This window comes from Trichinella spiralis (assembly GCF_000181795.1).
Source record: "Trichinella spiralis strain ISS 195 chromosome Unknown Scfld4, whole genome shotgun sequence".
In the NCBI taxonomy this organism is placed as follows: domain Eukaryota; kingdom Metazoa; phylum Nematoda; class Enoplea; order Trichinellida; family Trichinellidae; genus Trichinella; species Trichinella spiralis.
In genome coordinates this window covers 6,965,566-6,978,830 of record NW_003526943.1, presented here as the reverse complement: position 1 = coordinate 6,978,830, position 13,265 = coordinate 6,965,566, and the positions used below count along the sequence as shown (strand labels likewise).

Below are 13,265 nucleotides of genomic sequence, written 5' to 3'. Positions count from 1 at the left end.
GCTATAGTACACTCTCCACTACAGTATAATGTACCTGAAAATAAGAATTCAATTCGCATGCAAATTTTCTTCACCACCACTTTTCAGCACATTATTCATCTGTTCGACTTTTTCAACCGACATTACACAAACACTTGTTGACAAAAAAGCCGCTTTTCCATATTCTATGATCAACATTTGTAAATCATTTCCAACGTTTCAACATTTGAAGCCACAACCTTCGTCTTCGTTTTTTTTGATAATTTCGAATTTTAAAATTTTTCTTGAAAAAATAAAAGTTTCTGCATTAATTTTTTTAAAATTTTTTTGTACAATAAATATACTCGCAAGGGTGAAAGTGAAAAGCGAGGCATGTTGATGCAAGGAGTGGGAATATTTATGCAAAAATTTCATCTCAACCAAGCAGTGGAATTTGGAATTGATCATTGAAAGATGTGCTTATATACTGTTTTGGCCAAATTTGAATCGGGACAATTTGAAAAATTGTTATATCTGCAAGTTGAGCTTCCTGACGCAGACCAGATATACTGTTGTTGAATTAACAACAATCATGTTTTATAAACTTTATTGTTATGTTTTTTTCTTTTTTTGAAAAAATTGTAATTTTAAAATAATAAAAACGACAGTATTGTCGAAACTTTTGAAGATTATCAAGAGAATAATTTTTTAACAAATTTTTTGAACATTTTCAACAATTGATTAATTAATTGTATAAATCACAATTAATTATCGAATGATTGTTTTTTATTTTTAGAAATTATGAAATGATCTCATGAAATGATCTTGAGAAATTTTAAACACAGCAAGAACAGTGCTATTTGCCTGAATGTGTGATTTTGAACTGGTTGGATGTTTTATTTCCGTCTTACGTTGGTGCACAAGTGCAAACATCTTCTTACGCTTGCCAGCTTGCTTGTTTGGAGGAATGTTGCTTGGCATTCTTTGCAACAAGTCAGGGGCAGTTTTGAATGTTTAAGTAAAACAAAAAAAAAACATAAAGAGAAACAAAATTAGAATGGAAGTTTTTTGGGGAAAACTGTTTCATGCTTATTTGTTCAATTGAATAATGATAACAAAAATCGCAACTGCAGCATGTTTCGTGTAATATTTATTATTATTCTTGGGATCTTTTCAATATTTTACACAAATGCTAATCTTATTAATAACAACATCGACCAGCTTATTCATCTCTTCCTGTGATTGATCATAATTCATTTCCTTTGGCAGAATTAGTCAGAAATGAATAAATCACCAATAATACAATATATATATATATATATATATATATATATATATATACGAAACTTTGATTTATTAAAGAAGATAATTAATCTAGTTGAATAATAAATGGAAAATTATCATTTCGCATTCATTTTTATTTTTCAAAATTGTAAAAACTTTTTTCTCCATTATGATTCATCATCACCTGGAATTTCCATTTTTAATAAGATAAGTTTGAATAGATATTTTCAATATGAAGAGAGAAAAAAACACCTATAATATAATATTTATTGTTATTTTTCATTGTTGATTTTTAATATTTGTGTGCTCATTTGAAGAAGAAGAACATCCTGCTTGCTAGATGTCGCATCCGCTTCTTCGAGTTTGCTATTTAGTTGGTTGAGTGGCTGCTGTTGGCCAAATGCTACCGTCGGTCATATGATTCGCTTTTTGGCGTCGGTATAGCTGGCAAATGTGGACGATGATTAATTTTAGTCATCTTTGACGTGGAACAGCTGACTGGATATCAAAGCAATGCCGATATTGCAAGTAGTTCCACCATTTCCGCTTGTTAGCAGCTGACGTTTTCTATACACAATCACGTTTTTGTTTTCTCATTTTTCAATCTTGAAGAAATGAAGCTTAAACAATCTCTATTCATTCATTTTGTTTTCTTAAATATTTTTCATCATTATTATATACTGTTTATTATTCAACAATGAAGGGATTTTATAATTTCAAAAAGATAAATATCATCTTTTTGATTTATTCCAATGGATATGAGCAATGGAAAATCAAAACAATTGAAATAGAACAAAAGTTGAAGCTCTTGATTGTAATTAATCGAATAATATGTTCAACAAGTTGTAATTGGGAAAATGATGCAATTAGAAATCATAATTTTCTGATCAACGAACAAATTTGCCATGCTGGATTTTATTGTTGAAAATTTCGACCACCAACGGTGAGCAAATCGACCAAATTTGAAACATTTCCATTTCAAGCAACAGTAATGAAAAGCCGATCGCCTCGGGAGAGTCCTATTGATCAAAAACCAAAAGCACCACTACTTTGAATAGAATTGTCCCTCAGTTGCTTATCATGCTTGTCAATTATTAAAATGCACGAATGGAATGTTCACATCTTGTTATAGTTAACAAGCCAAGATGGATGTGTGCATGGATGCATTCGTGAAAATATACCGTTGCTTGCTGTAAATTATTTGCCAAATTGAACGAAACAACAAACAAACGCTTTACATGCGCGCGCAGATCAATGCAATGCAACGCAATGCAAATGGAAATGATAAATATTTGCTCTATTGACAAATATCACAATCGAACCTAAATTAGCTAAAACTGAAAGCATCCAATGATCGTCGCAAAAAGTCATATTTTTCAATATTTCAATTTATTCAAAAACTTTTATTTTTCAAACATAAATAAATGCATTTTTAAACAAAGCAAATTGAAATTATTTCTATCTTAATGTTGGATTTTTCTACTTCTGTATTCGATTTTTCCCTAATTAAAATGCTTCTTTCTTACTGTATTACCAATTTCATACTTTTCTATTCAAATAAATAAATAAAAATCGACATTGAACGCGTGCATCATCATTATTACACTGCACAGTGTACAACTGTAAATAAATAAATAAATAAATAAGCAGGCAGATAATTTTATATTAAGTATTTTTTGTAAATTATTAAACCCATGGATTAAGATTAAAATATTGTTGACATTGTACGAACACAACCGGTGGGAGAATTAAGTTCAATAAGTTGATGATTAAAATTTGAACAAGTAATTAAATCGTTATCTTTCTACTGCTTCGAGTGATAGAGTTTTCGACAAAATTGCATTACGCGTTGCGATTGAATTGCATGCACATCAAGTTCAGAAGACTGTTTATCAAAGACTTGTGTAAATTGTATCCAATTTTCAAAAATACACAAATTTGAGAATATTGCTAAAAGTTCAATTTTTATTCAAGATATTAATATATCTGACATACAAGGTTTACAATTTGAAAATTAAAATCTCAAATTTACAATCTTGTCTACTTATTTGTGCTAATAGATTTGATAAGTTGCAAAAAGAAAATTACCATTTCAATTGCTAATGCAAATCTACATTTCTAATGCTAGTGCAATTGCCAGTAAATAATGCAAACCATAGCAAAGGTGAAATTAAAAAAAAAGAAAATATAATAAGCGAAAAACAGAATTTGCATATAAAGGAAAAACCATAATTCACATTAGATCTATTACAATTTTGTTGATGCGACAAACAATTCGAATTCCTATCAACAGTACTTCTTTTACATTCATTCATAAATATCATGAGACTAAAACACAGCACTCGCTTTGCACAAAATTCAGCAATCGATCAATACTGTTTAAAATATTTTATTCATACACACAATACTTGTACATTGTTTTCAGCATTTCCATCAAAACGCTAACAAATAAAAAATTTATTCAGTTGATTTCATGAACAAAAAAAGCTGCTATTGAATGAACGATAATCATAATGAAGTACAAAAAATTGTCATAAGAAGGAAATCAAAATCAATTAAAAAATTATAAATTTCAAAATAATTATTGATTAGCAAAGTGTTTTCCAAACATCGCAGCGCCAATATTTTCCAAAAAGGCACATCCTCAAAAAAGAAAAAGGTAAAATTACACATCGTAGAAGAAGAAAAAAAAAACTTAAAATAATGTCTTGTAAAATATACTGCTTACCGGCTTCTCGATTTTCGCCGTACTTTTGGATCCAAGTATGCTGCATTAAATTTAAATAACGCGGAACTCCAACTGAGACGTACTTCAAATAGGCATGTGAAAATGTGGAAGGCATCAAACGGACAAAACCACCTCGTCGATCGTATTCATCTTCCATTTCAAGCAAATGACTAGCTTCGTACGGTGTCAAATCATCGAGTATATTTTCGTCCAGTTTCTGAATGAAATCAATCTTCAAAACTTTCATTTACAACCTCCATACGTACAAAATATATACACAATATCATTTTCAATTATTCATTCATCTGTTCAATCAATTGATCAATGGGAAAGTATTTTTTTCTGAAAACTTTCAGAATTTATACAAGCTATAACAACATTCAAAGTTGTATGACAACAGTGGCAAGTTATCAGTTGTAAAAACCTATTTCAATTAATAAGTCTATAAATTGAATGTACAATACAAACCTGAAAACAAACGAATTGCTTTTCTGCCCACAAACTTTTGCTCAAAATGTGTTCAGTGCAGCAGTTCTGCTTGTTCGGCTTGACATGCAAATTAAAGCAGTGGCGTTTCGCTTCTGTGCATAACCTGAAATTATGAAATATTAATCCAATTTCACCAATATTCATGTTTAATAAATACACTGCATGAAAAAAGTGAAAATTTCAACATATATATATATGTATATACCATTTGTACGGTTTGGCTTTTTCATAAAATTCATCTGTTGGTATGGAAACGCCGGCTAAATTTAGCACATCTCGAAGAAGCGGAAGTTTGACTTCTTTGTCTACTTCAGTAACGCATCGGACACTTGGTGAAATGTTCACTTCAAGCAACCATGGTTGCAGATCACTGTCCAACAAAATGTCGAAACCGTAAAGTTCATAAGCAACAAAAGGCATTGGGCAATAAGCGTCGATTGTTCTGCGTAATTCACGTTCACAGCTCAAAACATAAAGCAATTATTATATTTACTATTTTAATTCTTAAAATATTCAATAAAGTAACATCATGATAAGTTTACTTGTTAAAAAAAATACTCTTACTTCGTAATTATCAAATAAATATTATTAATACAATTACCTAATCATCGTTTTCAAAATAATATCTATAATGTCGGTCATTAAATGGTTGACATCGGCACCGTCTTGTTTAATGTAATCGATAAATTTGCTAAATGACCTAAACAAGAATGTTTGTTAACAAAGACCAAGATTTAAATGTCAATATTAAAAAGAAATCAATGAATACTGACCATTTCAAATCAGACATTGACAGTGTTCGGTCGTCGGGATTAGCATTTTTATTAATGCTAAAGTTTGTCAAATGGATGTAGTCATTCTTCAAACTTTCTTCACTGTCATCATATCTACAAATATTCACTTTGTAATAAAAAGCAATACAACTAACTATCCAGTGATAATGAAAGTATGTTATTTATGAATAAACCAAAATAATTAAAAAAAACAACTATCTAACTTGCAACCGGCAAAGCGAACAATGCCTTCATTGTATAAATATATACGAAGCGGATGAAAGCTTGTAACCAATACGTAAAATCGCAAATCAAATTTGTATCCATTGATAAGGTACGGATTTCGGATGTACCTATGAATTATAGAACAAAGTGTGTTTAAAATAATAGTGAAAAAATAAACAAGTCTACTTCTGAGCAACCAAATTCTCATTGATCGGAATGTTTTTCGTCTTATTAATAACTTTGATACCAATTCCGCGAGCTGAGCCAGGCTAAAATTTGACAAAGTTCTTAGTTGAAAAATAAAATATAGTTATGCGAAGCAAAACTAAAATAAAACAAACTTTTTACTTTAATATTCTAATTTTAAATTCATTTCAATTTATTTTAAACAACAATTTATTATAACCTGCTTTTCATTTTTCTACCATATACTTTTTCTCAACTTAATAAATCTGTTTTACGATCAACTGAAAAATGGATACATATAAATCATATATATTGTGAAACATCAGAAAAACTACAACATTCCATCAATAACATATTCTTCATATCTTACTTTTGCAAGTTACAAACTGATCCTGACACACTACAAGCATTTAACTAAATGAAACATTAACAATTATTTTTTTTGTCATAACATTTTATAATAAATTTCAATGTAAAAAATATTAAACATACAGGCTTGAGAATGATAAATTCAGATGACAATTCTGAATTCATCATCGATTTCAACGTGTTAGCTTCACGTGGCAGTATGAATGTTTCTGGCATGAAGTCGAAGTGCTCTTTCGGCCACTGGGCAGCTAATTCACGTATATTTTTCGCCAGTCGATCTTTTCGGCCAAAATTATGATTTCCAGGAAAGTGATTCACCTGAATACACTTGTATTTCAAATACATGCCAACTAACGAACCAATTGAAATACATCAATCCAAAAATTACCTTTTGAAATGGCAATATTTTCACATAATCAATCGTTTTCAAATGGCTTCCCCAGTAGCCGAGCCAGCGTTTGTCAGCTAAATAAGCCGATCTAATTTAAGCTTCAACATGTGAAGAATCAAAGTAAGAAACATTTTACTTTTAACAATACGAAAGTGATGATTTATGAGCATTTTTCTCAAAACTTTCGGCAAAATTGAATTATTACTCCAAAGCATCTTCTTTCGAATATCCCATTTCGGTTTAGGAACTGCAACAAAAATTTATATTCATTCAAGAAAAAAATAACAAAATTAAAGCTTGCTCATACTTGGAACTTCTGTTATTTCAAGTCTAAAATTCACAGTAGATGGCAAAAATGAAAATCGGCTTTTTCGTAGCAATGGGAATATAGGCGAACCATTTTCAGCACACGAATAAAATGAAGAATTGCAACAATCACTAGAATTCCTGCTTAACATGAAAGTAATGTCACATTAAATTGTAAAAAAACACAGTTATAAATAATTATTTACCAACTCTTAATAAATTAACAATACGAGCGACTATTAAAAGGAAAATTAATTGACATAATTTATACAACTAAAACAATATTATTATGACTAAACAAACTTCAATATCAAAAAATAATAATTTATTAATGTCTGATAATAAAAAGGATTTTTTTAATAAATGTATAAATTTACAACTATTTTACTAAGAATAAAAATAAAACAAAAGAATGCGCTACTCATCGTCAGAGTGACTTTCAGCGTCGTATGTTAAACCATATTCATTGTTCACTGCAACTTCATGTGCTTTCTTGAGAGCGTATTCTTTCTCCAAAAAAAATATATCACCTGGAGCAGGTACAACTTCTGCCATCACTATTTAATTAAGAATAACTTTATTAACGTGATAATATTAGTAATTTTTATGATATGATGATAAAATGATGGTAAGAAATAATTTTCAAATCTGTAACAAAAATGATGCCAACAAACAATTTGTCACAAAGTTAAAAAACAATAATCTATGAAAAAACAAACTTTAAAATAATAAAATGTAAAAAACAATAAATACAAAATTAATATTTTATGTAGTTTAGAATTTGTATATTTCCTCGAAATAAAAATGACACAAGCACAGCGTAAACACAAAAAACAATAAACCATCAACTATAGTAGTATACCGTATACAACAGTTTTTACACAACATACTTTAAGCATTGCATGAAGTAAATATAAATACTTTACACATTTAACGCAATATATATATACTTATATTATATTGTGAATATATTAATAATTAGATTTATAATCAATTTATATATAAATAAGCGAAGAAATTAACTAAAATATGCATGCTAACTTCTCAAATTGTATTCTCATTCTCAACAAATGTAAACAACATTTCCATACATTTTAAATATTAATACAACTATTAAATTACAATTGAAAATCTTACATACAAATCTACCAATCCAACAATTCTTAGAGTACATTTACAGTAAACCAAACTGACTTTCAATCAAGTTTTATTTATTTATGTTGTGAACACTCATTACGACCTCTAAATAAATATCTTGCATAACTTTTTTCTATTTTACTTTTCATAAATAACTGTATCAACTTCTCATATGCAACAGTTATACATATATTTTTTTAAGATTTAATTATGCTATACCTGTATACAATACATAACTTCAATTACCAGCATAGCCATGTAAAAACATTATGAAATGAAACAGCATCGTTGATATTGACAGTCTTGTTAAATTACATTGATATTAATTCCAAAAAATTGTGCATGTTTATATATAATTTTTCAAAATAATGCGTTGAAAGATAAACAACAAAGAAGTCTTTTTTCTTTTTTCACTTGAATTGCTATTATGCATATTATTTAAAATTAATTGGTTTCGTGAGTGAAAGGGTTTTTAATTAAAAAATACAACTGCGAATTGAAGTTTATGAACTGATATGTAAGAAAGGAAAAAGAGTTAGGCTCCAGCGAGACTCGAACTCGCGACCTCCAGTTTACTAGACTGGCGCTCTAACCAACTGAGCTATGGAGCCACATGTTAGTAATTTTTATTTTTTTTAATATAAACTACAAGAATTTAATTTTTCATAAATTTTTTTCGATGAAAGTATTTTTAAATTGAATAAATGCGTTATATTACTTTTAATAATTTATAAACTGCTCAGTAATCATTTTAAGAATAACAATAAAAAAATAAACTTTGATACAAAAATGTGTTAAAGTGTTGTTTAAACAGGTTCAAAATTTAAGAAAAAAAAGAAAAGTGGATGTTTTGAAAGCATTACTTTCATATGAAAATTGATTTATTGTTGACATTTATAAGTGCGTTTTGATGTTTGTTTCCTCCGGTCAGTACGTCGTTTCTAAATTTGCTTTTTACTAATGACATCGTTGAAACGGGTTTAGATTGCTTGATAAGAAGCAAGATTTTCACAATTTTTCTTTTCCAGAAATCAATCATCAACGCTGACAGGCTAATTTTGAAGACCAAGAAGCGTCAACTGTCACAACAACATCCGTAGATTTCATCTCTTTATGGATAAAGGTGCTTTTAAGAAAATGTGCATGGCGTTCGTCTTTTTCATCATCCACGACTGCGACAGTTCTATTTTGACTCCCCTCTACAACCCTGGTATTTTTGGTAAAGAATTAAAAATGAAATTATACATGCATATTTTGCCTTTATCGTTGGCGTTTCTTTCATGAGCAGAAGTTGTCGAACGTGGCATCAAGTGGTTTAAAGTGCCACACATACACCCTGCTTACATCACCCCGTTCAATCCGTGTTCAACAGTAGGCCACCTTGCCGCACAATATTTGGAAATATCCGACTTCACTCGTCTGCCTTTGAACTTGCGCTGCGCTTTTGTAGATGCCATGCAACAACTTTCTTTGGTAATATAAAAAATTAGTGATTAAAAAAATTTTAAGCTTGCACAAATGTAAAATTTAATCAAGTTGCATTTACTGAGTAAATATTATTTTTCAACCAAAAAAAAAATTTAAATAATATTCAAAGTTGAACACCAAGCAGTTATTTTTTTGCAAGCTACTGTTGCATGAAATAACTGATCTGCATGAAATGCAATGCAAAGAGAAATGCATTTATTATGGAAAAAGAAGAAAAAGCAACTTTAGCTATTGTAGACATTGTAACAAACATCAGTGCTTGATAAAGGTGAATTTTCTGAGTATATTTTTTAACAAGATAAACATCTTAAATTTAAAAATAGAAATAAAAATTTATTTTTTATTTTAGATGAGCGATACCATGATACCGCACATAATTGCACAAGAGCGTTGCCATAAATTGCTGCAAATATTTGCTGGTCAGCATCCATTGTTGTTGGGATGAAATTTCAAAAAAAAGCAGAATTTATAATACAGAGAAAAAATTGGTTGTTGTTGTTTTTAAATAAATTTATTTTACTGTTTGGATAAAATTGCAACAAATTGAAAGATGATTTATTCATTGCAGTGGATTTTATAATGCAACAAAACGATAAAGAGTATTTTGATGCAAATTAAGGTGAACAACAAGTTTATAAATTTCATTTAGAATTGAAAATAACAAAAAGATGAAAATAATAAGGTCAAATTTTCAAAGAATTTGAATAATATGCAAATTGCAATTGCTTTTTGCATATGTGCAAATAAATGTGAAATTGTTTGCAGAAAGTTGCTCAATTATTGAATTTGTCTTTCATGCAATTTGGCAAATTTAATAAATGAAGCAATTAATAAACTGAAATATCTTTTTTCTGTTTATTAAAAGCAACAAATAGGAGAACGTAGACATCCTTTGCCAGCTGACAAAAGAAGCAGGTTGCTCTCGAAGTTGGCAAGTTAGAAGAACTAAACTGACAGCTGGGACTGGAATTTTTGCAAAATTCCCCAGGCTACAGTTTTGTAGCAATAAAACGGCTTCAAAGTGAGTGAAAAGTTTTTATTTCCCATGCAGTACTTTTGCAGGCTGACAGTTTTCTTCCACTTCTACTTTTTCTTTTTGCCAAGCTTTGTAGGCATTTTTTTGCCACTCACTTTGGCTAATGTGCACACGGCGAATAGAACTGCTGATCACCACGTAACATCCGGTATGCATTTTGTGCCAGTTTATGCTTCCTAGGCATGCTTCCTTCTTTTAATTTAATGAATATGCGCATTTTATTTAAATTTATACATCTTTTTAAAAGATTGCATAAAATTGCAATCTAAGCTTTTGATTTTAGTTAAAAATTTCAAAATTATTCTCTTTCATTGAAACAATGCTGAAGAATAAACTAACCCAAATTTTTTGAAAGAGAAAATATATGACAATGCACACATGAAAAGGTTGTCTTCAATTGTCTTTAATTGTCTGGACGTTGAACAGAAATGTAATTAAATGCAATTATTCATTAGAAAACTTTATTAACACCGTAGTGTCAAAAATTAAAAATGACAAACATTAAAATATATTCAGCAAATCTTATTACTTGGAATTGCACTGCATTTCACATAAGAAAATAGAAAATAACATTTTATCAAGTCACCTTTTATGTAAATTGAAATGAACTGAATTAACTGATGTGAGCTTTTACACTGAAAGCAATTTTTTGCAGAACATTCTTCAACAATAAAATATTCCACCGCGTCTTATAATCAGAGCGCACAGCAACATCAGCACTCAGCCACTTCTTCAAACAGCCATAGAACTGCACATAGAAATAATGACGGAAGTATTAGAACAAATGAACACGCAGTACATCCTGATGCTCATTCAATAATTTGTGATGATGCTACTAACAGACTGAAGCATCTTGATAATGAATACAAAGGTTTACGAGGGATGCACATAAGCAATGATCCTTCTGTGATTTCACATCCCATACAGAAGGTAAGACTGTTGTTTGTTTTTTTCTTCTTCATTATCAATTATTGCAGGCTGTAGATTCTACCATCGATGTAATAAGGAAAAATATACAATGTGGAACATTCAAAAACATGTTCCCTAGTCGTCATAACAATGATAATGGTATATAAAAATCATAATTGAAAATGATGTATTCTTTTGAATAAATCATGTAAGACAAATGTAGGGAACATGGTTCCTCACAGACATGGAAATCGTATCCACAGACCCGCAGAAGATATCCAAGATAGGACAGCGTTGCAAAATTCTGTTGCTGAATATGATGTACTTGGCGAAGGAAATTTGCCTTTACGAAGACGCGGACGTTTACGAGGTGAAATAATGATCACTTTTTTAACACATTTAAGAATATTATTATTATTCCTAATTAAGGCCGAATTTTGCAACCAGTAATTATTGAACCAGTCATCATTTCCGGTAAATAATTTGTCTTCAATTCAACAAAGGCAAATATTAAAAGCGGCGCATCTTTAGATACTAAAACAAGCGTCTTGCCTGGAGGTGAAGAATCTTTTGTGAATCCATTAAGAGTTCGGTAAGGATTCCTCAAAACACCTCTGCTAATACAAGAAATTCAAAGAAATTACTTAATCAAATTACACTGAAACTTTTTCCAGATCATTAATGTAATGCAAACGGAAAATTTTCCAACAATGAAAAATATGGTAATTAAAAATCCCGTGGTTCATTCCTTACAGAAGACAGTATTATACACAATTACTGAATGTACAATGAATGCAATTAGTACAAAAAATATTGAAAAAAAACATTTCCTTTTTAACAAATAACTTAATAAAACTCTATTACTAACGCCGGAAAATTGAGCAGAATAAATTCATAATGACAATCATCCCGGATAATTTCGAAATTGCTTAAACACTTGCGAAATCAACAATAATCAAGTAAAATTAAAAATCAAAAATATTCCCGCCACATAAACAAAATGACACACTTATTCTAATTGCCCTAAAGCAATTCCCACTATAATTACAACAATAATATTCCAACTACAAAGCAGAGATAAAACAGTACGCTTCAAAAAAATATCCTTACACAAAACCATGATTCAAAATGTAATAACACTATACGCCATTTCTTTAACCGTTTGATACATTGTTGAGATGCATGACACCACAGGGGGTTTTGTTCTGGATGCACTCCACCAATTTTCATTTTTATGGTTTGAAGCTTTGCAACGCCTCGTTTCAAGCAATATTTTGACTACATTTCAAACAATATTTTGAAAACAATTGAAATGTTACAGAAACTTTTGTTCGGCCTGTAGAACATCGCAAAACTGAAAAGTACGTTGTTGGATTCTTGGGGTGGGATCCACAGCATATTAAAAAAACGTGTAAAAAGCCTAAATATGTTTAATTTTCATGAATTTAATTTAAATAAATAGTACGAGAAATCCCGCATATGTTTGTATAAAACTATTTTTAATTCTGATGATTTTAAAACCTTTTATTGGCGATAAATGCAATAAAATTAACGTCAAAAAATTGCTATTTTTCAGTTTTTTCTTCCTGTAGAGCAGATTTTGCGAAATTTTTGAAACAAATAATAGATTTCAGAGCAACACGATATTCTACACATTGATATAAAACTCACGTCTCCACCCATTTTTTCAGCACGAAAACGAGCACTTCTTTATGATTCCTTGCGATTGTTTCAAAATAAACACATGGAAAAGTATTGGTAAGAATATCAATATTATACATTTCTTCATTTAAATGATGTGACGAGAAAAGCGAAGAATGTTTGACAAAGGCATATGCGTGAAATCATGCGTAAAAAAAAGCGAGGAGGGGAAACTACGCCGTAACGCAGGTTAGGGATATTTGTAAACCAGAGATGGAGAGGGTTGGCTAAAATTTCGACAAAATTCATGGGGTAACTCGGAATTTTGGAAGACAACCCGGGAAG

The 13,265-nt window shown here is 29.9% G+C and overlaps 5 protein-coding genes and 1 non-coding gene across 6 annotated transcripts; 3 read left to right on the top strand and 3 right to left on the bottom strand.

The window, feature by feature from the left end:
• Nucleotides 1-28: 28 nt before the first annotated feature.
• Tsp_01752 (hypothetical protein) lies at nucleotides 29-968 on the top strand. The gene is made up of 3 exons (XM_003377472.1): nucleotides 29-228; nucleotides 505-574; nucleotides 804-968. Exons 1-3 carry the CDS (start codon nucleotides 29-31, stop codon nucleotides 966-968), a joined length of 435 nt encoding a protein of 144 aa, XP_003377520.1.
• A 1,368-nt stretch (nucleotides 969-2,336) lies between these two features.
• Tsp_01753 (hypothetical protein) lies at nucleotides 2,337-3,557 on the bottom strand. Its single transcript, XM_003377471.1, has 4 exons — nucleotides 3,470-3,557; nucleotides 3,089-3,192; nucleotides 2,788-2,862; nucleotides 2,337-2,432 (listed from the first exon to the last, which is right to left on the bottom strand). Exons 1-4 carry the CDS (start codon nucleotides 3,555-3,557, stop codon nucleotides 2,337-2,339), a joined length of 363 nt encoding a protein of 120 aa, XP_003377519.1.
• A 266-nt stretch (nucleotides 3,558-3,823) lies between these two features.
• On the bottom strand, nucleotides 3,824-6,861 carry Tsp_01754 (tubulin-tyrosine ligase family protein). Its single transcript, XM_003377470.1, has 12 exons — nucleotides 6,711-6,861; nucleotides 6,540-6,650; nucleotides 6,401-6,477; nucleotides 6,136-6,330; nucleotides 5,644-5,726; nucleotides 5,457-5,585; nucleotides 5,248-5,346; nucleotides 5,061-5,159; nucleotides 4,674-4,922; nucleotides 4,439-4,562; nucleotides 3,971-4,187; nucleotides 3,824-3,885 (listed from the first exon to the last, which is right to left on the bottom strand). The coding sequence occupies exons 1-12, from the start codon at nucleotides 6,859-6,861 to the stop codon at nucleotides 3,824-3,826; spliced, it is 1,596 nt and encodes a 531-aa protein (XP_003377518.1).
• Nucleotides 6,862-8,383: 1,522 nt separating this feature from the next.
• Tsp_01755 lies at nucleotides 8,384-8,457 on the bottom strand. Its single transcript has one exon. It is a non-coding gene; the product is annotated as a tRNA-Thr (tRNA).
• Nucleotides 8,458-8,983: 526 nt separating this feature from the next.
• On the top strand, nucleotides 8,984-9,779 carry Tsp_01756 (hypothetical protein). The gene is made up of 3 exons (XM_003377469.1): nucleotides 8,984-9,056; nucleotides 9,135-9,319; nucleotides 9,684-9,779. The coding sequence occupies exons 1-3, from the start codon at nucleotides 8,984-8,986 to the stop codon at nucleotides 9,777-9,779; spliced, it is 354 nt and encodes a 117-aa protein (XP_003377517.1).
• A 600-nt stretch (nucleotides 9,780-10,379) lies between these two features.
• Nucleotides 10,380-11,875, top strand: Tsp_01757 (hypothetical protein). Its single transcript, XM_003377468.1, has 6 exons — nucleotides 10,380-10,518; nucleotides 11,026-11,300; nucleotides 11,348-11,438; nucleotides 11,503-11,649; nucleotides 11,709-11,753; nucleotides 11,811-11,875. The coding sequence occupies exons 1-6, from the start codon at nucleotides 10,380-10,382 to the stop codon at nucleotides 11,873-11,875; spliced, it is 762 nt and encodes a 253-aa protein (XP_003377516.1).
• The last annotated feature ends 1,390 nt before the right edge of the window (nucleotides 11,876-13,265 follow it).

What these genes read in the sequence shown, in the direction of transcription:
- Tsp_01753 (XM_003377471.1), bottom strand. Translation starts at nt 3,557, where the DNA reads ATGAATGAATGTAAAAGAAGTACTGTTGATAGGAATTCGAATTGTTTG. An exon ending in TAGATCTAATGTGAATTATG is followed by an intron (nt 3,193 to 3,469) that starts GTTTTTCCTTTA and finishes TTGAACTTTTAG; the next exon opens with CAATATTCTCAAATTTGTGT. An exon ending in TTATTTATTTGAATAGAAAA is followed by an intron (nt 2,433 to 2,787) that starts GTATGAAATTGG and finishes AATAATTTACAG; the next exon opens with CAAGCAACGGTATATTTTCA.
- Tsp_01757 (XM_003377468.1), top strand. Translation starts at nt 10,380, where the DNA reads ATGCAGTACTTTTGCAGGCTGACAGTTTTCTTCCACTTCTACTTTTTC. An exon ending in AAGACGCGGACGTTTACGAG is followed by an intron (nt 11,650 to 11,708) that starts GTGAAATAATGA and finishes TTCCTAATTAAG; the next exon opens with GCCGAATTTTGCAACCAGTA. An exon ending in TGAACCAGTCATCATTTCCG is followed by an intron (nt 11,754 to 11,810) that starts GTAAATAATTTG and finishes GCGCATCTTTAG; the next exon opens with ATACTAAAACAAGCGTCTTG.
- Tsp_01756 (XM_003377469.1), top strand. Translation starts at nt 8,984, where the DNA reads ATGTGCATGGCGTTCGTCTTTTTCATCATCCACGACTGCGACAGTTCT. An exon ending in GACTCCCCTCTACAACCCTG is followed by an intron (nt 9,057 to 9,134) that starts GTATTTTTGGTA and finishes TTTCATGAGCAG; the next exon opens with AAGTTGTCGAACGTGGCATC. An exon ending in CCATGCAACAACTTTCTTTG is followed by an intron (nt 9,320 to 9,683) that starts GTAATATAAAAA and finishes TTTTTATTTTAG; the next exon opens with ATGAGCGATACCATGATACC.
- Tsp_01754 (XM_003377470.1), bottom strand. Translation starts at nt 6,861, where the DNA reads ATGTTAAGCAGGAATTCTAGTGATTGTTGCAATTCTTCATTTTATTCG. An exon ending in AAATATTGCCATTTCAAAAG is followed by an intron (nt 6,331 to 6,400) that starts GTAATTTTTGGA and finishes AAGTGTATTCAG; the next exon opens with GTGAATCACTTTCCTGGAAA. An exon ending in ATTTTGAAAACGATGATTAG is followed by an intron (nt 4,923 to 5,060) that starts GTAATTGTATTA and finishes TTATGTTTTGAG; the next exon opens with CTGTGAACGTGAATTACGCA.
- Tsp_01752 (XM_003377472.1), top strand. Translation starts at nt 29, where the DNA reads ATGTACCTGAAAATAAGAATTCAATTCGCATGCAAATTTTCTTCACCA. An exon ending in AAGCCACAACCTTCGTCTTC is followed by an intron (nt 229 to 504) that starts GTTTTTTTTGAT and finishes CTGCAAGTTGAG; the next exon opens with CTTCCTGACGCAGACCAGAT. An exon ending in TTTATAAACTTTATTGTTAT is followed by an intron (nt 575 to 803) that starts GTTTTTTTCTTT and finishes TTTTAAACACAG; the next exon opens with CAAGAACAGTGCTATTTGCC.